The following is a 26,554-nucleotide window of genomic DNA, read 5'->3' on the forward strand; positions in this document are numbered from 1 at the left end:
AAACCTTCAAATAAGCCTTTAGAAACATTCTTCTAAGATCTGCATAAGTCTGCCTACTTTTGTTTCTTCCGTCGTATTCTGTTCCCTCATCCTTTCTGAATGCCCATGTTACTCGTTCGCATTCTTGTTTTCTTCGTTGCCCCTTTCAGGCTGCCCTGCAAATATGCACCATTTTTTATTTACTTTATGTGTAAGAACTGCTTCCCACCATTCCAAATCTTTCCTTGTTTCTTAAACTCACATTACATCCCTGAAGCCTTCAGAGCTTAATCCCCATTGATGGTATCATCACTTGGTTTTGACCTTAGGCATTTGACATGACCTTAGGCATGACCTTGCCTATCATACTGTTTCTGTATGAGTCTGAAACCCTTAGGATAGAGGCAAAGGCATAGTTTTCATAAGTTACCACTAATTTAAGATGATTCCAGCAATGAGTGCCATCTAAAGACACGTGCTTTACACTTTCTAAAAGTTAGTATCTTTTTACAGTCCTTGAAACTGATCTGTAAGTTTGGAGCAGTTTATGTTTGGTAGTCACTTTTGAAAAATTTGATAGTCTTTTTCCAGGCAGTTTTTAAAGTAAAATGTACCGTATAAGTAGGCAATATCAGATCTTCTCAGGTATCTATTTGGGAACGTACTGTAACTAAGTTCTGACGCAGCATAGTGGTGTGGATTAGCTGAAAGAATAGAGAAAATTTCCAATAGTAATGAATCTGCTACTCAGATAGAAGTAACAGGAATAATAGAATATAACTTCTCCTTTACATTGCCCTGTTAATACAGCAGGGCAAAGAGGTCTGTACTCCAGCGAAGCCATCAGCGCAGTTGCAGGCTGGAGGTTCCAGTCTCACTTACAGTACTGGCAAGTGGGAGGAGGTCATTGCTGGGGAATAAAGTTTGGGGAGGAAAGCAAAAGGAATAAAGTGTGTGTATGTGTGGGGGGGAATAAAGGTTCTTTCTTCACCACTCTTTTTTTACAGCTTTTGTGTGTCTGGACTGATTTGTTGTGGGAGAGCTGCTGGAGACAGTATATTTGGCACAGGCCAGGGTAGCTGAAAGCCAAAAGAATGGTGCCATTGCCAGTTAAATCATGGGTGTTCTTTTGTTTTCTTTTTTTTCCTCTTTCCCCCTCCCTCCTTTTTCTTTGAAGGAAGGAAAAGAAAGAAGGGGAAGAGAGGGACTTGCAATGAAAACCAGAGCAGTGGGTTAATGAAGGCCCTGCAGGCTTCAGTAGACTGGAAAGATACATGAGACACTTCCTCTACCATCTGGCAGGCAATTCTGCTGGGGCTGCTCTTAGTACATAACTTTGGAGTGAATAAGCAAACAAGGAAAACTTTTTAAGAGACACCAATTATGAAACACCAGCCATAAATCTGTCAGCTTACTCCCTTCCCTTTTCTCCCACTACAGTATTCCTTTCCTCAAGTCTTCTTCAGTTCTCATGTCTGCCTGTGAAAATATGCACTGCCTTGTCAGGTTTTCAGAATGGACTCATTTTGCCTATTTGTTGGCATTGCTGCTCAGGATGAACAGGGCCAAAGCTGCTACATTTATCTTTCTGTTGTAACTGATTAAGCCCCTTTGACTCGCAGTCATAGAGAAATGCAGTTAGCCATAAAGTGATCCATCTTTGTTCAAAGATTTCCTTCAAACCTGGTTGGAATTGAAAATGCAAAAGAGAACCTTTAGGTGATCTGAGCTTGTGCTCGGACTGTTTAAAATGCAGTCACAAATAGCTGGGTACAGTTCTCGTAGGAGTATGCTATGTTCAAGTGCAATGAAAAGTGTTATGTTGAGGTCACATTTTCAAGTCAGATAAATCATCACAGCAGAACTGAAGTCAGTGAGGCAAAAGGAAAGTTGAATCACAGCAAAAATCTTGAATGAATTAAAGATAAGTAAACCCTGGCTTCCAGTATAATTTTGAGGCACAAGTTTAGTAAGAATCTATTAATTTACAGTTATACCCATTAATGGCAGGCAACATTTTTATACAGTTTGGTTTTTTCGGTCACAACTGGTGATCCTTTCACTGACCAGAAGGCAGGAAGAAAGAAACTATAGGCTATCTAGAGCAGTTGTTTTTATCTGACACTAGTTTCCCCAGCAAAAATACATAGTCTGTTACATTTATTGTACAGATTCTTAAAATAATAAAGTGCTAACAAGAACAATATGTTTTTGATAGGCCTCCTGTTCTGCATTTTTACAACTGTAAGTGAAAATAAGTAACAGAACCAGATTAAGCATGCTTGGATTCTGACTTGCTGCTCCTATCCACAAATCAGGTACATATCTAAGCGACTCAATTGCAGGCACGAAACTTTTCCCAGTTTTAAGGATATAAAGAGGTACTGTAGAGTTTGAAAACTCAGAAGATTGCTCATTGCTGCTATCAAGAGGTTTGGTGGTTAAGTTTGGTTAGGCACCTAAATGTTCAGCCATTCATCTAAAAATTGAGCTGGGCATTCCCTTCTGAGATTTCTGGTATTTTTTTGCATCTGATGAAGCTGGAAATGTCACAAGGATAGCCTTTCTTCCCCAGCATTTTGGCACTTCTGCTCTTTGTCTCAGCTGGGAGCAGGAAGTTCAGAGGTAAAAAAAGTGAAAAACAACAATTGAAAAAAAAAGTTAATGGAACTCCTTGTAGCTCAGAAACAAAATAAAGTACTTTGGACTTAACTTGCCTAGCAGTTCTGTGTTTTTCGTACTTCAGCTGCCTAGTTTATCCCTCTGTAACTGGACAACACTGCTTTAAAAATTAATTGCACAACATGCACCAGTAGGAGAAACCTAAAACAGTCATAAGAAGCCATATGAACATAAAACCAATAAATGTTGCCTTTTTCATAGAATTCTAACCATGTGTTGTATGAATGTGTTAATGCTTGTGCTGCATTACTGTGTATCATCTATTTGTTTTCTTTGTTCTTAACCCCTTTGTTCCAAGAGTCAGGATATCCTGACGTTAAGAACTCCACAAAATAACAGTACAACAACAATGGTATAATACTTAGGAAGCACTTCACTATTTTCAAGACAGAGCCACCTGAAAGTGCAGTATGCTAACAATATACTACAGCCTACAGTCAAAATCACGCTGCCCCTGCTAATGTTGGCATGAGGAGGAAAAGTTTGTGCATTCTGCTCTTTATATGTAAGGGTGTTAACTTTCAGTCCATTCTCTTGGATCCTCTTCCTCTGTGAAGGAAGATCCTGTTTGTTTGCCAGTTTATTTTTCCATCTGGAGAAAAGGCAGGACATTGACTATAGACTGGAGAAAACAAATCTAGTAACTATGCATGCGAGGAAATACTATAATACCTACTGAAATCCTGCTAAGTAAGTCTTCTGCAATTTTACTGAACGCTGAATGCTGTGCAGAGCACCCTGAAGCCCTTAGCTGCATATTCAGTAAACCAATGGCTGAATGATAAACCAGTATCAACAGGAATACAGACAAAAAGAGATATATTGTATAAAAGCAAAACAAAAATGCCAGACAACACAAGGCATCCTCCTATTCAGGAACAGACGCAAAAGGGAATGGGTGCTCTTGTAGTGTCCGGCTACAGGTGGTAAACACCTCTTGCCAGCGCTCCCGTGGCCTGCGTGCTGCTGAAGGCTCCACAGCTCACGCACGCCACCTCATTTCTGTACGTGATAGTGCTCACCCGGGCTGCTGGGTCTTGTTTTTAAAGATTAGTGATGAATAATTGTCTTCTCATTGCAGCCTGTGGGTGATCACTGCCACCAAGCAGTGTCCTGACATGAACCCATTCAGGTGGAGTTTTGCAGCCCGAATACTGAGGTCGCCGGGGAGCCTCCCACATCCTCCCCAGAGCTGCAACTCCACCAACTCCTTCCTCCCCGACCCGCCAAGCCCGGGCATCTTTGCTGCCCTTCTCCGCGCTTGCTGTGGTTGCTCTTCCCCAGGCTGGAGGCTGAAACCGGAGCGGGTCGGCGGGGTTGCACAACGCCGCCAAACTCGGCGCTGCCCTGATTCACTGCTCTCGCAGTGGGCGCCGGGATGTGAATCACCGTGATTTCCCGCCCGGCCGAAGGGCAGCCGAGGTTACTGCGGGCCTTGATTAAGAGGCCAAAACCCCCCCGTGGCTTCGCCGCGAGCCCCGCGACGGCGAGGGGGCGGCGCGGGGGGCTCCCCACGGCACGGCCGCGCGGGGAGCGCGGCAGCCTTCGCCCTGCCCGCACGGCAGCGCCGTCAGCGCGGGGGACGGCGCGGCGCGGCGCGGCGCCTCTGCCCGCCCAGCCCCAGCCCCAGCCCCGGCTCCGCAGCCGCTGCAGCCGGGCCGCGCCAGCCCCAGCGCCGGCATGAGCCGCGGCCCCTCGCCCGCCCGCCGGCCCCTTCGCGCCGGCTCCCGGCCGCGGGCGGCGGGCTGAGGGCGGCGAGCGAGGCGACGGCGCGGGCGGCGCGGGTGCGCAGAGCGCGGCGGCCACGACCGGCGCCCCTCGGCGGGCGGCGGCGGCGGCGGGGCGGCTCCCCCGGCGGGGCGGCGGCGGGCGGCCGGGCGCCCCCGCCCCGCGCTGGCTGCCCGTCGCGGCAGCTCGGGTCGGGGGGTCGCTGCGGCTCGGCCAGCCCGCGCGGCGGCGGCGGCGGCGGCTCCCCGGCGGGGGGCGCGGGCCAGGATGCCCGTGCTGGAGCGCTTCTTCTCCGCGGCAGAGCCGGGCAGGCGGAGGAGGACGGGGGACGAGCCGATGCCCTTTCCCATGGGCAGCCTGCCCGGGTATCAGCAGGGGACCCTGGCCTGGGACTTGCCCGAGATGATCAAGATGGTAAAGCTCGTTTGGAAATCCAAGGGCGAGCTCCGAGGGGCGAAGCACAGAGGGCTCGCGGAGAGCGAGGATGCCCTGGGCGCTTTAGCAGGTAGGTGTCCGCGGGCAGCCGCGCACACGCCGCCCGGGGCGCCGGCGGGCTGGGCGACCCCGTCCCGGGAGACCGGCCGGGCCGGTGCCGCCCCACGGGCCGCTGCCGCTGCCGCCACCGGAGCGGGCGGCGCGGGGGGACGACGCAGTGCCGGACAGCGCAGCTCCAGAGCCGGCCGGGCTTGAAAACGTGCTTGTGTGGCCTCCCCCCGCCACACACACCCCCACCCCACCCCACCCCCACCCCCCCCCACACACACACACGCAGAGTTTGTGCACGGAGGCCAGGTCCGCTGCTGATTGCGCTCTCTCGCGCAAGCTGTTGCGCGCTTTTACAAGCGGGCGGGTAACAGCGCAGCTAAGGAGTAGAGCAAGTCGTTGCGCGGCTCCGCGGCTGAGCGGAACCAGCGCAGCTGGGCTCCGAGCCCGCGCGGCGGGGCGCGGAGCTGCCCTCTCGGCGGCCCGCACCGCGCTCCGCGGCGGCGGAGGGCTCGCGCAGGCAGCAGCGGCTCCGCGGGGCGGGCAGGTGGCGGCCGCGGGCCGGAGCGGTGCCGGCGGGTGCCGGCGAGGCGGCGCGCAGCCCCGCGGAGGGCGCCTCCGTTGCTGCCGCCGTTGCTCGCGGAGCGCGTGGCCGGGCCGCTCACGCCGCCGCGCTGCCCGGGGGCTCTCGCGGCCGGCGCTGGGAGCAGCCTGCTTCGTTTCACATGACCTTCTCGTGGTCCCCGGCTTAGCGCCATCCGCAGAGCTGAGTGTTGCAAGCATTACGAAGTGAAGATCCATTCTTGGAGACTTCTGGTGACAGCGCTCCATCCCACTGCTTTCTCTTTCAGTGTGGTGTTAACTACTGGCCAAAGAGCACACGCTTCTTTACTAACTGTACAAATCTTGTACAACTGTCAGTTTTTTTCCTAACTTAATAACAGTTATAGTGCCATGTGGCACCATATCAAGTGCTTTATTGAGGTCCAAATTAGATTCGTTGCATTTTCATTATCTAGAAATGAGTTGTCACGTTAGCCTGGCACTTCCTACTTCTGATTAATGGGTATTGCGTCTTATCCTGTGCCCACTCCCTCTCTTATGGTTTCCTTCAAAACCTCTTGCCTTCTGCTGAAGTCAGGCTAATAGGCCTACGGTTGATAAATCAGTCGATAAATTTGTTATTCTCACATCATCATACTACTTTGACTTAATAGACTTACTGAAACTGTGCTGCTAGTTCCTTCAGAGCTCTGGTCTTTGCAACCTGGTCACTAAACTCTTCCATGCCTTCAATCCCTTAAAGATTATGTCTTCGTTTTCATTTGCTACACCCTTTATTGAGACCTATAACTGATAGTATTTCTTAGCAAAATAATTTAATTTCTTATGTAGCGTAACCTCATTGCATATGTTTGAAAGTGTGTGTCTTTATATGTGCATGTGTGTGTGTATATATATACACATATATATGTATGTATTTTGCATATGTATGACTGTATATATCAACTTGAATAGTACTAATGTGTATATGAATTTTGGCATGCCCAACAAGCTTGGCTAATTGGTCATTTTATGTCCATTATTTTAAATGTTTGCAGTTAAACTAAGAAATAAAGATGCTTCATTCGCTTCTGTTTTGAAAAAGGGAAGAATTTTGCAGGCTCCAAGGAAAGTGTACAGCTTGCCACCTCTTCTCTTTGGGAATCACTTCAGTTAAAAAAAAGAGTACATGGGATTTTTCTGGATAAAGGAGGAGGAGATCAAATTGCTCTTTGAGACTTGGAGCAAATCACTTGGGAATGCACTTGTAGCCAGCCAGGGAGATTGAGGTTTGTGTGATGAATGGAAACAGAGTATTCAGACATGGACCCTAATCAAACAGAACTTAAGAAATGTGTTGGTTACGCCTCTTGGATGAGTAATAGCAATTTTTCAGAATGCCTGTGTTACGTCTAGTGAAATTAGTTTCATTAAGTAACAAGTGAGATTCACTTTCAGATTCCTGGAGGCACCTGAAAATGTGCATGAATGTACAGGACAGATTATTCCACTAGCAGGATACGAGTAGCTTGCATTTACTCAAGTGGCTATTACTTGTATCCTGTGGAGGGACGCTCTTCCCCGTGGTGCCAGATTCTATATCATAACCTCAGTTGACTTGCAGCAGTGCAAATCAGAGCAGAAGATGACTCTGACTTTCAACACTTATAATGCCAATCATCAGACAGTTTGAGTGAACTAGACCTGGATTGCTGTTTTTTCCTCCTCAACAACAATCATCCCAGTAGTTTTCCCTCTTGTGGTTTCATACTCTAGGTATGTTGGAGAACATGGGAAAATCAGTAAGTGCTTAAATCCAGTCTACTTAAATAAGTGCAAAATCAAAGGAGGTAGAAATGGGAAGAAAAAGATCGTTATTTGGAAGGATCAGTAGTACAAGGTACTCAGCTTGGTGTTCTTGTTGTGGGTGTTTTGTGTGTGGTTTCTTTTTAGAAAAAAATATGTAACTCACATTGGTACTTGCATTGGTACAAAAGGTACTGTTTGAGAAGGAAATGAGGTTTTCTTCAGGTGAAGCTAAAGCAAATAGCTCGTGTGGCTCAAAGTAGTGTGAGTTAGGCAAATAAAGGCTGATTGTTCAGTAGTACAGTTCACACCAAGTTCCACATCAAGGGCTTTTTCATCTACATTTGTTCTTGTGATAACTCATGGTCTGTTATCACATGCTCATGAAACTGTTTTTCTTACAGTAAAAGAGGAGGAAATAGATATTTATTCTGGAAGGAAACTGTCAGGATTTCTGCATTGCTTGATCGTGTTATAGAGATTCCTCAATTTAAGGTAAACAAATTCTCTTGTTCTAGCCTGAGTGATTGGACTAGGCTTTGGCCTAGCTCTGGCTTTTTAGACAGAAATGACCCTCTTAACCATAGGTAGTGAGTGCAAGGGAGAGCTGTGTCCAGGCTTGATATCAGTTCTGTGGGTGGCAGTGTCTTGGGGGTCCATATAGCTGTGAATCATACTGCATGCCTATTTCGTGAATTAGGGGTAGAGAGCTGTTACAGAGCAAAGCTTTCAGTGTTTCTTGGGCTCCACATGAAAGAACTATGTCTTGGTCCTTCATCTTCTTGTTCAAAATTGAGAATAAGGTGCTGAATCTCCCCCCAAAGAAGAGTTTGCAATACATTGTGCAGCACATGGTTGGGGAGAACCCAGAACAGATAGAGACTGCCTGCCTGAGATGTCTAGTGACTTTTTTTTTTTCCTTCCAAAGCAGTGAGATTCACATCTTGAGCCCTCTCTTACTGCTGTACTGCTTTTTAAAGTTAGTATCAATTAAGACTGCAGATCTTTCTCCTGCTCCTGGCCTGCTGTTGCTTAGTAACTCTTTTTCTTCCCTGTTTCTGTCCCTGACTAAATCAGCACAAATCTGTGGTTTGGTGAAGACTCTCTCCAGCTGTGCCAAAAGCCATTTATTATACTCAGACTAGCCAACTGATAGTAAGAAAAGTGCAATAATGGAACGTAATTAATTTGAAAAGTGTTGGATGGGAAATATGTATAATTCACTATTATTCTTAACAGCGCTTCAAATAGATTATTTGCAAGCCAGGCTTTTTTTACTTGAATAAAATAACAGCGTTCAGATAGTTCTTAACGGAAACCATGTCGGTGTCTAGGAGGGAAGTGTGTTCTGGTTTTGACCCTAACTTTGTTATCACCCACCCTTAGAGTTCAGCAGCGCCTTTGCAGGTGAAACAAACCTATCAGAGAACAGGTATAGGTCTGTCTCCAGGGCTCTTCGTTATGAGTATTAATAACCTCTTTGATTTACAGTGATCATCCCCAATAGCTCCAGTGAGACTTTCTGTACTGTTCAAGTCTTGCACATGTGCAGACATGCAAGGAGTTCAGAGAAAGTGTGGTGGTACTTAGCATCACTGAGGTCCTTTGAGACACTGATCTCTGTGGGTTTCTGAAATAACTCTGAATGTTTTCTTCCACCTATCTCTTTCTGTCGGTAGGTGTTTTCTCAGAAATGTAGCTTCTGATTCATGCATGCATGACGCTCATTGTTAGCTGATGAGTCCCTTTGCCATGAGGAGGGAAAACAAGCAGCACCACACATCAGTGATATTTCAGTTTGCTACTGGGAAAATTTCTCCTAATTATTGGTCTGTCCCTTGCACTTTCCCTCTTCATTCAAGTGTCTCCTTTCCTACTAAATATTTTTTTCAAACTTCTTGCCGTTGTCAGAAGTGTGCTGCATAACAGTCCTTGCTATGTCAAGCCTTACAGCTGGGTGCTGAGAAATTTTTTTATGTGTCTGTTAGAGATGTCAGAGTTAAATCAGCTGTATCCTTCTTCTGTGGTTGTTCTGAAGGTCTTCCTTAAAGTTAGTTACAAGACATCCTCTTCCATGATGTCCAAGGAAACACACCTTCTACTTCTTTCTTTTGAGATGAACAGCTCTTACCATGCTGTGCAGTAGCTTTACTGTGCATGTTAAAATAAACATCATGCTTCCTCATCCATGTCGTTACTCGCTGAAGGATGTTTAGTTGTGACATCTTAAAACTGATGCATGTTTTTGTAATCCTATCGCAATAATTAATAACCTTACCTTTGGTATTATGGCTCTGCTTAAAATCTGAACCAGAGAGCTACTGAGAATGAAATGAGAGCTTGGCTAACAGTTTAGGAGGCTCCTTATTTTATGTAGTTGCTGTTGAACACGTAGGTGCTCCAGCTGTAGATCCTGGAAATACATAAAACACAAGAGCTACCAAATGGCATTGTCTCAGCATCTGTCCAGTTTCTCCTGTTATTCCTTAGATTGAAAACAACTTCATTTGTGTCCCACTGGGAGATGCACTGCCGGCAGTAGGGCTGCTTGCCATATTCTTCTGAAATATGTTAAAAAAAAAAAAAAAGGCTTATGTTGAGACATGTTAAATCCATTACACCTACTAGGGACAAAGAAGGTGAATTTGATAGAATCAAGGCTACCTGTGGCAACCTTGATTGTTCTCTGTTTTTTGTGTTGAAGCTCCAGGCCCCCAGAATAGGAAATATGTTCTCCCATATTCTTTTGAAGAGCAGTTAAAGCAGTGGAACTTTATATGATGGTCTCATTAAAAACAATGAAGTTAGACTGTATGCAGTGTCACTTCTATAGTGTGTGTATGTGAAGCGAGTGATAAAAGACCTGGGTTACAGACCACATCTGTAGGTAGGGCTGTTCAAACATAACTTTTCATTTTACTGGCTGAACACAGGTTAGTAATATATGCAATCTGGAGTTATTTTTCTTCCAAAATACTTTAATAATTAGAGAATTCTCTTGGAAGATCAGGGGAAAAAATCCTTTTGAAGCATTAAACCATGATCTTCATTCTTTTTCTGGTCTTTTTTAGTACCTAACTCTTCATTTAGAAGTATTTTTAAAATATAGTTTAACATGAGAAGTTGATTTGAACTGATACTAAAAGTCTTTGGTTTTAAACATGTCAAAATGAATTGACATGTTTGTCAACTGTACTCTGTGTTTATTTTGTTGTTGAAAATTTTCACCGAACTTTACCTGTAAGACCTTAATCACCTTCTTCTACTTAATTCTTATGTAAATTTTCTATTGTGGATTTGTTAGGGTTTTGGGGTATTTGGAAATAAGAACTAGACCTGCGGTAAACAGTAGAGAGGAAGAAAATTTGAAAATCTCAACAATTTCTGAACGGCCTTTCAGTTCAGCCTTTCTGGCACCATTCTTGTTTGCCTTATTGTGAATGTTGGAAAACAAAATTTGTTTGCAGAAATACTTGGAGAAGCTTTTTGAGCAGCTGTTCAACTATGTACAACCACAACAGAAAGAAAAATAATACAATATATAGTTAAGACTTCAGGATAGAGTTAGCAGATAAAATGTAATTGCTCAGGCTGGCTGCTGGCCAACACGCAGAAGGTAGTGCTGCTGGTATGCTAAAAAGTGACAGAGGTTTTATTGACATGTCAGTGCAGAAACAAAGAAGCAGTCTGCTGAAAACTATAAACACAAATAGAACAAATTCCGGTGAGTTGTGAAATGGTGGAGGGATCTGCTGCTTTCAGTGAAGCTGTTCTAAATATCCGGAGCCAAAGATGTGGCTTTATATATAAAAATGATGTTTCAAGAGGAAAAGCTACTGCGCTGTGATATAAACATGCTTTGTGATTTTTATTTTTTGTTTCGTTGGGGTTAAAGCTGATGGTTTTCTTTCATCTTAGTGAAGTGAAGTGAATTAGCTTCTAAGTGCTTTATAATTCGTGAAGAATTAAACTGATAAATGGCTACCAATAGAAAGCAGTAGTGGTATTAGCCAGGCCTGGCTAGAAGTGGTCATTTTCTTTATTGCTTCAGTGTTACAGGAGAAAGGTTTAAGATGCATTGGTGGGCATGCTTGATACTTCATCTAGCTTCCAGTGCTTCTGAATTAGGAGTAGGGCATTGAATGCAGCATGTTTGCTATTTACGCACTCCTTTGAACAAACTCATGGCTTGCTGTCTATCGTGTTTCTTCAAACCACTACAACTTTGTGTCATCCTGCTTTATAAAGCGTGAGTGTGGCTTTTCAGGTAATGCAAGGAAATGGCTGCCCCTTGCACCATTCCCTCCACTATCGCCTATTCTGCCCCTCTGCCCAAAACTCCGCATTCAGAATATTCTCATTAATGTTATTTATGATTGCTGTTACATCTGTCAGGAGAATATTGTGAATAGATAGACTTGAATTTGTTTGAAACAGAGTCATATTTCAGGAACTTCCCAATGGAAACTTCTTCAGGTTGACTGAAAGATTTCAGCTGATCTCAGGCTAACTGTCCTCACTGCAGTTGTGCACCTAGTTCTGGCCATGGTGGTGTACAAGGTGCTAGTCCTCTTGCCTTCTTTTGATCTGGATTAGAAGGCACAAATACCAGAAGCTCTCTTGGGTTTTCCACCTTGAACCATGCTTCAACATTTGGTTAAAACTTTATGTGTAAGTCATCCTAACCTTGTTCAGAAAAAGCATTTAAGCCTGCTTAATCATGGGTTAAGTTACAGGTACTTTTAAAGTACTTTGCTGGTTCTTGGTGTTAACTTGCAAACGCAAGGGATCTAAACAAAACCTCTCAGCTCTTCGGTTTTTCCTCAGCTTGCAACATTTATTTTCTTTGTCACTGCTATGGCTACAAATAAACTCTGTATGAGAGAAGGAATACACCTTCATTATTAACCTCCTAGATAAAATGTTCTTTCTGCTCTTCTATGGATAGCCACTGAGAGTATTGCTGTCAGATCTGTCCGTTATTACAGTGGCAGCAAAGGACAAAAAAACCTTTCATTACTTTTTGAACAGAATATCCTGAATTTCAGATACCCTGCAAAGTTCTCTCAGAAAGAGAAATCTTTGAAATTAGTTAGCAAAAGTTGCTGGCTTTTTTTGTGAGTGCTACCCTGTGGAAACACTTCCCAATCCAGAGAAATGAGGACCTGATTCAAATTTTAGTGAAGCCAGGGAGTCTCTTTCATGGAAGTCAATGGGCCTGGCTCTAATCTAAAATGTTCAGTGGTACTCCTGGGTCAAACCCTATGGAAGGTGTAATAAGTGTATCTTTCTACCCAGGAGCACATTTGGAGGAATTACTGTAATCTTTCTCAAGTCTGATCCCTTCCAAAGGGGAAGTGTGTAAAGCTCCCCTTCCCCTGGGAGAGTGTAAAATCTTTTCCTCTCTCCATAGCCAATTCTGGTTTGTATGGAGGTACTACCCTTCAAAATATCTGTATTTTCAGCATTCTGCTATCCTTGACCCAAGAAAAAGACGTAAGGAGAGTTTTACATGAATGTAAGCAAGAGACAACACAAAAGTATTAACTTTAAGACCTACTTAAAGATTCTCTACATGGGTACAGTTAAAAAGGAAGCAATATCCTAGAGGACTTTCAGAAAACAGTGCTGTGACAGGCATAGCTTTATTCCCAGTTGGTTGAGCACTGCCTTGAGATTGAATGCTTTGTTTTCAGCTGCTGGAATTACAGATCAGTTGGAAAAACTCAAACTAGGTACTACATAGTAGTGTTTGAACATTGCTCTTTAAAGTTATATTATAAAGGAGATTCATCTAGGTAGAAGGAATTTGTTTTAAGCTTGTTTTTTTTTTAATTTATATATCAAAATACTCAAAAACTAATGTGTTGCAGAAGTGTGCCAGATAAGTATTCAATGAAAAACCATACAGAATAATTGAAAAATGCAGACAGAGAATATTTCTTAAGTAATCAAAACTTTGACAGGTGCAGAAAACACCTTAAGTATGTAGTCCACTAGTCTATTTGTAATACCTTCTGGCTAAGTTCTTCATTGTCTAATAAAAAATGCTTCTCTGAACAAACTTTCCATTAGTTTAGGTCAGCAGAAGGGGGACTTACGTGTGTATGGACCTTGATTATGGGGAGACCTGGTTCAGTGAAGCACCCAGGTACTTGTCCAAATAACTGTGCATTCCAAACCTTGCTTATCCAAACCTCTTCCAAATAGTTCATGTGTGCAAAACTTAAGCTGGAAATCTCATAATTACAGGCTTTCATGAAAGATTTCTTATTTCCTGCTTCCAGCCTGAGTGGGTATGCTGCAGGAACAGCTGCTTTCACAGTAATTGAGTAATTCCATTTCTGCTTCCAAATGGAACCGAGAGCATAAAGGGGAGAGAGAGAGACTGGGCTTCTGTGAAATGCTGAAAAGAGTGATTTGCTCCAGCTTGGGTTTTGTATGCAGGTTTGTGTCATTAAAAGAAAAAAAAAAAAGAATTCTGTATGCCTTGCTTGCAGATCGCTTCAACTGTTCAAATCATGTTGAGACACATTAACAGTGTTTGGGAAAACTGCATGAGAGAGATTCTGAACTTAATATACATACTCCATAACAAATCTATTATATTTGCTTTCTCTTCTTCCTGGAAGCACTAGTGAGAAATACGTATCATGCTCTCATTTGGGAACAAAAGCTAACTGAATAAATTAGTACTGGCAATGGCTCGGGCCTTTCTTGAACTCCAGTGCAGTGAGTGTAAAAGAGGTGTGTTGTTTTCTGTAACCGTTGAAGAAGAGACTGAGCAGAGAAGCATTAACTGCACAACTGAGGACTACAGCCCTAAAATGGCCAGAGGAGCTAGGCTTTCAGCTGAGACAGTGTCAGCATACTCCTCTGAGTGAGGTCGGTTTGAACATACGGGTTAGAATCAGTAAACTTAAAGCTCTGAAGAAAGCAAGATAGCAAGGAACAGGGGGCATTTACAGAAGACTAGTGAAGGGTAGAGTTGGAAGAAGAGTTTATTTAGTACTGTATGATACACTAGCATTATCTCACTAAAATTTCATCCTGAGATATCAGTGCTACCACAGCTTTCTCCCCAACTTCTTTCTGTCAAGTAGGCCTGTCCTCTTAATGGAAACCAAAATTGCAGCTGTGGATCAACGGCATGATGGCACAAATAAGCTGGGCTTGATGCAGTTGTGCTTTGGCTCCTGGAGACTTCTTTTTCTAAGGAGCATCTCATGAGTTATCTGTTTTTCCTAGCTTCATGCCTCTCAGCTGACATGACAGGAAATAGCAAGTATAGGCACTTGAGCTACACCAGTGTGGAGACTCACACTGAAGACATGCTGCAGGCAATAACATTTCAAGAAATGAGGGGAGGGGAGCAGTTACAGGAGTAATCTAGATCAGCTGCATGAATAATCAGACTTCCATGTGATATGTTTTGTTTCTTCTTCAGTGCTAGTTAACCTATCCGTGGTAGAAGTGAAAGGGATGGTAGGAAAGAGGGACTTACCCAGGGTAGTGCACATGGCATACTGCATGCAAGGTGAAAAACAGCAAATAATATTAAGTAGGTTAAGACAGAGGTGTGCTCTGAGACCCTATTTTGCCTGCAGAAAAAAATAGGAGAATCAGGAGGAAGAGATTTTCTTGTCTTAATTAGAATGAGATGTGTTCACTAGGTGGTTTGCCGGGCTTACCCACTTGGTGTACTTGTGAAAAATATATTATCTTGGAAAAGGTTTCACAGATCTTTGGTAGGACCTAGATGCTCAGATCCTCACTAATACTGAGGTCTGAAGTTCTGATTCATTAAGATACAAAGCTGTTTTAAGTGTCCGAGAAGCTACTTGATTAATATCAAACAAATGCTTAAGCTACCTACTGAATCCAGTGTTCTGGTTTTCTGACTTGTAAGATGAGATCTTTAAAATGTGATCATCTGATGAAAGTGCATTGCTATTAAATCTTAATTACATTGAAGCAATGGAATTCAAATTAAATTTATAACCTCTAACTAGGCGCACACTGCAAACTCATTTCATATCCCAGTTGGAGTAGCAATAGAATAGATACTCCCTTCTTCCACTGCCAGCAATGTGCATCATTAAATATGTACTTAGTAGCTGGTGAAACAGACTAAAAGTTAAACTAAATTTGGTAATAACAGGCTGGAATTCTCATAATGAAAATGCAAGGGACCTTATTTAGATGTTGTTGTTTATTTAGATGTTTATGTAGATGTTTAGTTGTTCCCTTGACAGAATCTACAACACAAACCTCACAAGACTGTCACTAATCTTTTTGTAGGTGCCCTGTAGCCAAAAATGTGCTGATGTTTGGCCTTGCACGCACTGGAGACCTGAGAGGTTATATGTTTGGAACAGGATCAAATGACTAGAAGGGAAAAGCACACTATACTTAGCTGTCTTGTCATACAGATAGAAAAATGTTTTGTATGTGACCTTGTTAACAGCATGAGTTAAGAGCAACATTACAAAACAGAGGCAGAGCTACTGAAGTTTAGGTCGTAACTGAGAAGCTGTGTTTTAGTGGTCAGCTGCTTAACTCTTTTTCCCCTCCCGTAGTCTCATCTAGGCTTAGTGACTTCAAATTTCATGCTGATTCTGGATCAGATGGAGAGATGAGGGTGAGAAAATGTGAGGCAGCTAGAGGATTCAATCTGCTAGTCCAGTTCTCCTCCATGCTAGAAGGATAGAGCACTAGTCTGTTACAGGACTTCCTTTTCACCATCACTGACCTGTCCTTTCCTCTGAGAAGTCATTTTCCCTCCCTTCACCTTACAAAGCCTGCCCTGGCTCATTCCCCCACTGCCATGCTGTTGAGCATCTTTCCAAGTCACTATGAGCAGGCTGACTACTTCACTACAAATCACTTACCTTCAGTTGCAGTTCATATGCCCTGTCTTCGATTTAACTGGCTCCCACACCTGTAGTCTTATTTGCCTCTTCTCTATTGTAGATAGGCTTTTAAAACTTCCCCTCCTGCAGCTTCCACCTCTCAGCAGATTTTCACTGATCCTTCTTTCAGCAGAAGGCTCATGTACCCTCTTCTGCCCCACACGCATATGCACCCCTCTTCCTCCTTGTTACAGACTGAATTTCTTTCCCTTCTCTTTTCCTTTGCCAAAGGACAGCACATGGTAGTGAGACTGAGTCCTATTGGAGACTGCAGACAGTTAATCTCCCGCACAAATACAGCTTTCACTGTCCTCTCTGTATAAATGGCTTGTGAATTTGCCTCGTAAATAGCTAGTCACTAGCTCAAATCAACAGAACTCTTTATTTTTCTCCAGATATCACCCAACACCTTATTTTAGTTAGCGTAAAGAAAGCTCCTGGTATGACTGTGACCATGCAAAGGCATTCATGCTACCAACCAGTAACGATATAAATTAGGTGCCTCAACTAGGACGGATATATTCTTTGCTCTGGGAGAGCTTCTCTTTCACCTTTGTTCAGATAGAGAGAATAGGTACCTAAACTTAATTTTCTGTGAAAACCTCGTTACATATGGATCCTGAATGTTGCTACTACCAGAGCCTTATGGCTTATAGGAATCCACAGCTTCCCTAGATGAAGTGGAAAAGTCCTGCTAGTAGAAGCTATCTTGACTTTAATACTGTTGCTCAAAAGCTCTGTTGCTGTTCCCAAGGAATATCATTTTTTTCCCCCCAAAAGAAGGCTCCCCGCCTCTTGTAGGCAAGCACAAGCAGGAAATGAAAGAGCAATACTTTGTACCTGTCCCATGTTGCTCTTACAGTTTGAGGCTGATAAAATAACACAAGACTGCTTGAGTCATATACAGAGGCAGAAGTGGAAGGAGCAGAGATCAAATAAGATGAAGCTGCGTGATAGTAAAAAGAGAAGCATGCAAAAAATATGAATGCCAGACATATGACTTTGTGTGTGTGTTTTTGGTGTGTATGTGCAACTAATCCATGGGAAATTAGCACAGTTAGAAGAATGTTTTAAAATCTTTTAAAAGAAGGTAACAGCAGTTTAACCACATTGGACAGAGAAGAAAGCAAAAGTATGCAGCACTGAAATGAGAAAAGAATGGCTTCTTAATCATTTTTTCTATAGTGCTATAGGACATCACAAATCTAAGCAGCCCATTTTACTCGAGAGGTGTATAAATCAAAATTTTCTCTGAAAGCAGGGGTATATATTGCCCTCACTGTAGGCTCCAATCCTTGAGGACTTAATAAGAAAACACTTTTTTTAAGGCTTAATAGAGATGAGTAGATATTTGTTGCCTTTTGGAGAGGGAAGAGAGGGGTTTGTTCTGATTTGACTATATTCGACAAACTTACAGAAACTTGCATTTGTGGAAGGTGGTCAGTGTCCAGAAGACAACAGCACACGAAAGAAGTGGAATTCTGCCCTTTGGGGAAGGGAGTACTGTTTTTCAGGGGGGAAAAAAAGGGAAAACTTAGAACTGTTGTCTCTGTTGCTTCTCTCCCTTTGTTATCAAATGTGGAATCTGCAGGCACGGAGGTTACAATGGAACCAGCAAAGAGCTGGGCAAATATTTAATTCTGCTGTCTCTGTTTACAGGATCTTTCCACAAATTAGGAAGCAAGGGAAAAATCATGAAAAAAAAAAAAAAAAAAGAGTTGCCTGCCAGCTTCTGTTTTAGAGGTCAGACTGGTGTCATCTTCCTGCTTGCTTTCTTTGGGTGGAAAGCCACACCTGAAAGCCACCTGAAAGCGTGGCCAGCCATGAGAGGCAGGGAGTCAAGCTGGCTGAGCTGCAGGTTGGGATTATCCTAAATCATCAATGATTGGCTCTGAAAATGAAACCTGCAAACTGTTACCACAAGAGCTGTCTTTCAAAGAGCAGCCTCCACGGCTTGGAAAGCTAACTAGGAAAGGCAGGAGCAGGATGGCTGACCCCTGCAATAGGCTTTCCCTGCTAGTCTGCTATGAGATGCAGAGTGAAGGAGGGAGCCGACTTTCTTCTCTTTCCTTTTTAGCTACTGAAGGCATGAACTGATTTACAGGAAAGGTGATAGTTTTTTGGGGGGTGGAGAACAAAGATTTTGTGTGTAACTTAATGACTTGCTGGGGAAGCCAGCTAGTATTTAGAGCTCTTAGATTCTAATGTGCAGCAGATCAGAAATGACCTTGGAACGTAAGCTGTCAAAATGCGCATAGAAACCACTTTGAGGAAACATGAATTATGCATGAGCCACTCAGAAGTTGCTCAGGGCTAACAGTGTTGACATGTCACAGGTGATCTGTGCGTGGGATCGGTGGTGGTCTGGTGGTGCCTTCTTGCTGTGTGGCACGGTGTTATGTTTCCTGGACTGGCGGAAGACATGAAGATTGAAAGCAGACCTACATCTCTGGCTCAAGCTACTCAGCAGATCTAGAATAGGTACAGTATATATAGTTGCACAGAACTAATCAGGTCCACAAATGTGGAATCAAAAGGAACAGTCTTCTTTTAAGGCAGATGCAGACCTCTTTGCACAACAGAGTCCAGCAGCTTCAGGCAGCAGAGATTTTGAGCAGCAGTGGCACCCTTCCAGGAGCTAATAAGAACTTGAAATAGAGCCCAAGCCTTAAATGCACTTTATTTAGGCTCAGAGTGGAAGCTTTTCTTACTGCTGTAATTCAACAAGAAAAAGCTTATAATCTTGTCTTCAAGTTTCTAGTTTTGAAACTGGATGAATTTAGAGAGCCTTCATATTAGTCAACAAATGGGCTGACGGCAAGACTCGGCTCTCATTCTGGATTAATTTTACCATCAGTGCTGATATCCAGTACAGAGATTATTCCTACTGGGGGATTGAGAACAGTTTGTCTCGTAATATCGTATAAAGCTCATCTCCAAAGCCAGCCTGTAGAATGTGGGTACAGACGCATAGTAGGTTTGGAAACCACTGCCATAGTTTCAACTTACTTCCCCACAAGTTTATTGATCAGGATAAACCAGCTTATTTTGTATTACAGGGGGCCAAGAGTATTTGCACGTTCTTCTAACATAATAGAGCTCTAGGGATGGTAACCTCCAGCAGAGTGGCAGTAACATCTTAAACCAATATAGACTTTGAGTACAATCACTTAATCTTCTTCTGTCCAGAAAAGACAACTTTATGCTTGAAGTGTGGTGAGAGCTTGGAAGAATTTCCATTATTGAAAGCAGTGACACATTAGCAAGACCAGCTACTAGCACAGTTGTGGCAGGAAAACAAGATTGGGCCCCATATTTTGTAACTGACTCAACCCAGAAAGTTGCCCAATATCTCAGATTGACAAGTGAACCAGAAGGGAAAGTTTTTCACCATCTGACCTCATTTTGGCTGTTTGAGGCCCTGTAAATCTTAAAGTAAAGCCAACGTTGTGGTTAAGAATCGCTCAGCTGAAGCTATGGTGCTTCCTCAGAAACACTTATTTTACTGATTTATAGCAGTAAAGCAAATAGCTTTTTTTTTCACTTTCCTTTTGCAAATTTCAACACAAGAAAGAATAAAATGGCAATTGGCCAGAAAAGTTGAGATTTCAGATAAACAACACAAAAATCAGTTTTGACTTGCTCTTGAAGGAATTAAATGGTTCCTATCCCCTGAAGTCCATAAGTATGTTTGATTCAGCTAATCAGATATGTATTTGCAGCACCTCTAGACTGGTGATCTGTAAATCATGATGTTTCTAGAGATGCATATTATACTAGAAAATGGGTCCAGAAAAAGTGATCAAAGTTTAAGATAATTGTTCCCTTCATGTTCATCCTGATGATAATTAAAATCTTTCCAGTGTGAATTTAAGAAAATTCTCTCTCCCTTTTATCACTTCATCCAGTGAGGCCCACTATACTCCCCTTCCTGCTAGCAAATGAATCACAGAGAGGAACAGAGCCTGCCAGGGCCTCTTGGAGTTTCATGAGGAACTGAGGCATGATTAGAAACTGGAAAAAGGAGGAGAGTCCAGGGACTTTTATGTGTCAGTGAGAAAGGATGGGAGTTTTAGGATCATAGTGTGTGGAACTTAAGCCAAAAAGAGAATTTAAACTTCTGAAGATCTAGCTTCTGTTCTTAGGCATGATAGAAATAAAGAACTAATTGAGCAATAAAACATGCTTATTGGAGTTGGCTAGGGTGTGATCAGTTGTAAAGGATTACTAACAAACGGATGATTTTTTTTTTTCCTCTGCAGGGAAGAGAAATTAAGGAATGTAAAATGCAAGGCATAATATAGTCACAACCATTTGAAATGAACATATGTATAATGGCTTCTTTTATACTCTTTAGCCTGTTTCTGACATGTTCATAAAATACCTCCAGAATTCTGGTGAAGAAGGAAAAATAAAGTTTCAGCATCTGCAGCTATCCATAACTTCACTGTCACTTATGCACATGAATGTTGGTTGGGGTATTTTCTTAAACACTTTAAACAGTTTGGAGTTGGAGATCTGCTGGGTATCGTTTCTGGGGTGCTGATAAGCTGTGTCAGGCAAGATGTTCTGATGAGTGAGTATGTTTGTTGGTAGTTGTATGGCTAAGGATAACTTCCAAAATAAATAGTACTCCCCATCCTTTATTGTTTATATTGCTGTAAAACCTGATCATGGAGGTTGCCCTATGTGTCCATGCCCTATTGCACTAGGCACCATATAGGCCAAGGAAAAAAAGAAAAGATTGGTGAGTTCTAGAAACAGAAAAGAAAATCTAAATAAACAAATGTAATCAATGGACATGTTTTGAACTGTTCTCATGTAACAACTATTATTTGTAATACTAACACTTTACTCAGCAGTAAGTAGTTGTAGAACTGGATTTTAAGGAAAGACTGAAGGAAACCAAATTGCTCAACTGCCACAAATATCCTGCTCTGTTCCTGTAAGAGAACATAAACCAACATCTAATAAAAAAACAGTTTTATTAACTGTTGGAAGAATTATTTCTATCAGCGTTTCCTTGTAAAATTGAAGTGACTTAATTCCCAAACTTTCTTTTAAAAAAGGCATTTTTTCAGGCTGCTGGAATTTGGCCACTAAATGTGTCTGTAACACATTAGGCACTGTTTTTCAAAACACCTTGTGGACTGCTAATTGGGGTTTGCATAATACCGCAAAATTGCAGGCATTCCTTTGAAATAAGTAGGAATGCAAACTGCTTTTCTGGGGTAAAAGAAAAAGGAATTTTTTATTTTTAACAAAAAGCCCTAACAATAATCCTTTGTTTGAATAAGTAATATTATTGTTTGTTTTGGTTTTTTTTTTTCCTGAAGAAATTAGAATCTTTTGAGGAAAAGTTTCTAAGCAGTTTTGAGTTACACGAGTTCAAGGGGGCCTTGTACATACAGTACTACTGTTCAGGCCAAGAGGTAAACAATTATGAAATGCCTTTGAAATGCAGGGTTGGTGAGGCTTTTCGAAGTTATGTATTTTGTCACTGAACACAAAAGTAAGTTGTTGGGAGCAGGAGTGAGTGATACTTATTTATGCACAGATGTGCAAATGAAAAGGTTATGAAATTCAATACTTCAGAGTCCAAATTCTTAGTTATTATATCCTGTTGTAAATCTGACTTACCCTATTGGGACTGGAGGAGTATTTTATATGTATATATACACATATATATGTATGTGTGTATGTGTATTTTTTTTTTTTAATTAGAGCAATACACTTGCTTGGTCAAAATTCAGACTTACTCTGTTATTCAGCTGATGAGTTTATGTGCACCTCAAGCCTGTCCCTCTTGCAGGTCTAGGACTGTACTGGCTTTGGGCTTGAAGGCGTTCTCAGGAGAGAATGGGATCAAAACACGGCTGACACAGGAAAGCTTTAGGCTTCATTCCCTGCTTCCATTACTTCTAACTGGCAGATAGGTCTGAGTTGTGGATCTTTTTAATGGCTTTGAATTTTCAGAATGTAAGTTCAAGCAAGCTGTTTTGGGTTGTTTTGTAAGCATCAAACAATTGAGCACAACTGGACGCAGATGACGATTCTTACAAAGGAAAAGCCAAATAAACCCAGTTTTAATATATTGAGTGCTGCTGCAGAACAGACTAGAGCTGAGTTTGAACACAGCCTGCTATTGATAGCACGACCAAAAAGCCACCTACTCTCTTTGAGCTCCGTTTTGGGCATCTACCAAGCAAGCCACATGAAGTCTTTTCAGTAGTTCAGTTCCTTTCTTCTCCCCTGAACTTCACCTTCCTCTTTTGAACCTGGAAATGTGCACAGTCTCCAATGCCTGTGACTTCTTTTGGTTGTCTGCAAGCCGGCTCAATAAAGTCTCTTGTTGACTGTGTGAGAGAGCCAGTCCTATCCAATTAGATCTTATTTCCTTTCTGCAGTTCTGCAAGTGCAGTTGTAACATCTCATCATGCTCTGGGTGACGGCCCCAGACTGCAAGCCTGAAGATTGCATTTCCAAATCTGTTTCACCTCACTGCGTGATTCTGTGCTTAATGAAATCCATCAGAAGGAAAGCTTTTAGGCAAGCAGATGTGCTGGATACTAATACAGTTGGAAACTTAAACAGTATTTACCAACAAGAACAGTCTCTGTTACAGTTGGAAGCTCAGTACAGCCAGTAATCCTATCACTTGGAGAACCGCAAGGTGCAGGAGAAGGGGGTACTTTTCTTGAATGCCAGGTTTGGCAATACATTTGTTTATATCTAATAAATATCTACTGCTTATATCTAAGACATGGTATTCCAGACTTGTACAAAGAAGACTTTAAATGAAAAGTACACATCCTTCATGTTAATCGATTACACAGAAATAGCGAGAGAAAATTGCTTTTTGTTATATTTGAAACACAGGAGGAGGTGGCAAAGGCACATTAGTGGGGTTTTGTTCAGCAGTGCCTGTGTATGAAATAAACAACTTTTGACAAGAAAATTACAAAAAAAATGAAATCATCAGGAGAGAAAATCTGCTGCTAAATGGTAAGCATGAATTTGGTTTATTTACTCACCACTTTCCTTCTGCTTAAACAGAGATACAGTGTAGGTTCTCAGCAGTTTTAATCAGCTATGAGCTGTTGAAAGAACTTTGTCACCTGTGCGGTAAACACAGATTTTATTTGGCTTGAATATGGGGGATACAGATTAATCTGATGAATATCAAAAGCTACTGGCTATGAGACTCCTCCAGCTCTCTTGCAGTGCATTGCAGCCTCCACCATACTGCTGATGCTGTGATGTGAAGTTCATACACTAAAAGTGGTTAGCAGTGATAAATAAATAGCACATAGAAGGAATGCTCCATGCTGTACCTTTTTAACTTTATGCATCTTTCTTGGCAATAGAGGCAGATGAACAGAGGAAATGCAGGAGGCCAGAACTGGAAAAACTTTCTCCTGATGAGAGGAGAAATTCATTCTTCTAACTAGAATTTTTGTCACCAAGCCACAGAACTTCAGAAAAAAAGTATGAGTGCTTATAGATATCTACTAGGCTTAGAGTTTGCCTTAGATTAAAAGCAATAGGAAGAAGAATAAAAAAGTTTCTCTGGGAGAGCACAGCATGCACCTGTCTCTCTCTTTGCAGCAATGATGAGCCTATAATGAATTTCTCCACAGAGAATTCCTATATGTGTAAAGGTGCGAATCACAGAAAATGTTCACGTAACAACTTAAGCTTTCCTTCCTTACAATTCGGTCTTATTTTCTCTCTTCTTGGTATGACAGTATAAAGAAAGAAACACGTAACAAAAATACTCAGGAGTTAAAGTACTTTTGTTCATTCACCTGTTTTTTCAGTAGGAATTTATCTACTCAGAATTACAAATAGTACAGGTGCTAGTGATAATAACTAGCTGGAGATAATATGCCAATATACCAGCATGTTTAAAAACTGCCATTTCTGTTAATTCACCTTAGAATTTCAAAAAAGTCAAGAAAAGTACAGGAATGTAATTGGTTGCTCTCTCAAGAGGTACCTTTGCAAAGTTTATACTGAAATGCAGTTTTCTGTTTCAGACACACCCATGATTCAAAAGTGTTCTGATTTAGCATTTCTCAGTTTAGACCCATTTCTCAGAACATGTGGGGAGACCCCCAAAACAGGTAAACCACACAATGAGAAGAGTATCTTCTGAGGAAAGTTTTGTTCACTTTTTGTTTTTGCAGTGTTTTACTTATTTCCCCTACAGTTTCTGGGTTGGGACCACACTAGTGGAAATGCATGCTTACACAAAAGCATGCAAAGAAGTCCTACCTCAATATTATTTTGAGCACATGAAGGTTGCAGATCATGTAAGGCCTGTTTGTGTGGTCTTTGACTGGATCTGGACCAAAATAAGTGGTCTACCTTAACAGTCTACCTTACATATATGGAATAGTCATAGCCATAGATGTTAATCTATGTGCTTGTAGAGAAATGTCTTAAGTAGTTTTACTGCTGACCTGAAGATGGTAGGTTTGTTAAATTATATCAAAGTCCGCTAAGATTCTTTACCTAAAAGCTATTGGAAGCAGAACAAAAATATATGAGAAGGCTTATTCTCTTAGTATTTCCAATCCAGCCAACACATGATTTAACTTTTTTGTGACTTGTCATTGAGGCCAAAAGTGTTGCCTTTCCATTAGCCTGTTCCACCTAAAGGCAGGAAATTAAAGCAAAACCTTATCTCCACCAATGAAAACTATCCATTCTAGCACTAATTTAATTAAGGAAACAGAACTTCATCTATGAATGAAAACACACTTATCATCTTGATGATTGTAGTATTCTTAAGTTAGCTGTAAAAAGTCATACTGACTCAAATCACACAAATTGCTGACATTATTTTTCCCCCAAATACCTTTCAAAGATCCTTTTCTCACTCTCTTCTTGCTGGGAATTCTCGTTTTCTCCTGTTCGCACAGAGCTGGTGTGCCAGTGCATGGAAGTAGGGGTATCAAATTCCTCTCAAGAGTGGCTGATTTTTACACTTATGTAGTTGGACTGAATTTGGAAAGTCAACAGGAGCCTTTACATTAACATTCACTGATTTCATATAGCAATGATTTATAGATTTTAAGAATTTAGAGAGATCCATAATGATAGCCTAGCTGACAAAAGATGTTTTCCTCTCTTGTCAGGGGCTTATGCAGCCTGAAAGCATCTCTCATACTGCGACTCAAGAAAATGTATGAGACTGCAGTTCTTGCGTTGTAGTAAGCTACAAGTTAGTAAATAGTCAGGTATAGGCACCATACTATGTAGCTCAATGAATGTGACCACAGTATTATAGTATTACTGTGATTATGACCATTTTCAGAGCTTTGACTTCACAAAGTATAGTTGTATAGTGTTGATCTTTGATTGCTAAGGTTTTAGTTTAGTTAGTCATGTTTAACATTGCTTGCTATGAAAAGGCAAGCCTTTTATTATGTTACGTTTTTTCTGAATGAAGACTGGGAAAGTAAGAACTTATTCAATGAGCTGGCATAATGCAGGCTGAAGTGTTCTTGGGTAATATATGGAAATAGGTTTCTGCTAAAAACCTGTTTAGCTGTCTTTTACCCTTGGTACTGTTTAACTGATGGCTTTTAAATCATGTCAGTTTTGTGTCAGATAACATTTGAAAATATTTCATTGCATCCCTACCCAAATGAATAAGGTGAATCTAACAGAATTTTACAAATGTTATTCTAAATTACGCCCAGCATTTAACATGAAGTTGTAGTCCTCCTAGAGAATTTTATTCTTGGTCACTAGGGGCCAGTGATTCAGCTCCAAATTAAGATGCTTAAAGGTGCTTGAGTTAGGTATAAAAGTTTCTATTGTATAGCCAATGAAAATCTCATCAACTGAATAGTTCTGTAGGCTCTACCAACTGTTATGACTTTGACTCTAATGGGAGTTTAGACTTGTAGCTCACATGAAAATGCCTACATTTAAGTGCTGTGATAAATTCACTCTGTAGGACCTGTTACACTGCAGTGAGGTTACTTTCTCATGATCCAATCTAGAGCCAGCTCAAGAACACTCAGCAGAGTTGGCAAAACTGGCTTTTGCTACTCCTTGAACAAAGGACACAAGAACTCTCATTTTGTCCTTGCCTTTGATGGCAGCAGAGCTCAGTATTTTGGTGCTGGAAAAAGATACTAAGTCCTCTCTCTTCCCAAGGCTTCCTCCATTTCTTGCATTGCTGCAGTGAAAGCACCCAGGAGCCCTCATACCTGCCAAAGACTGAAGAGGCATGCCAGACCTGGCCCCCAGCCCACCCACCTGCTTTACTGCCGGTCCCCAGCACCTCAGATGGCACAAATGAACTGGGCGGAGGGAAAGCAAATGAAGCCCTTGATGCTTATCCCCAGTCCCTCCCCATTCCTGTCGCAGATGGGAACTTGCTTTTTCCCTTCCTCTGTCCTTTT

General features: G+C 42.0%; 1 protein-coding gene across 5 annotated transcripts in view; it reads left to right on the forward strand.

Annotated features, from left to right (window-relative positions):
• PDE7B (phosphodiesterase 7B) overlaps positions 1 to 26,554 on the forward strand; it is a 192,254-nt gene that overhangs the window by 95,419 nt on the left and 70,281 nt on the right. Inside the window, exons 1-2 of one of the 5 annotated variants that reach the window (XM_064509023.1) lie at positions 3,891 to 4,083; positions 4,691 to 4,894. The exons of 3 other annotated variants lie outside the window; for them this stretch is intronic. In XM_064509023.1, coding sequence (XP_064365093.1) covers positions 4,726 to 4,894 — 169 coding nt within the window. In that variant the 5' untranslated portion in view covers positions 3,891 to 4,083; positions 4,691 to 4,725. Of the gene's footprint in view, positions 1 to 3,890; positions 4,084 to 4,442; positions 4,895 to 26,554 lie in introns of those variants that run through there. One more of the 5 variants, XM_064509027.1, reaches the window with a different exon arrangement.

The sequence above is a fragment of the Dromaius novaehollandiae genome, chromosome 3 (genome assembly GCF_036370855.1).
Source record: "Dromaius novaehollandiae isolate bDroNov1 chromosome 3, bDroNov1.hap1, whole genome shotgun sequence".
Classification (NCBI taxonomy): Eukaryota; Metazoa; Chordata; class Aves; order Casuariiformes; family Dromaiidae; genus Dromaius; species Dromaius novaehollandiae.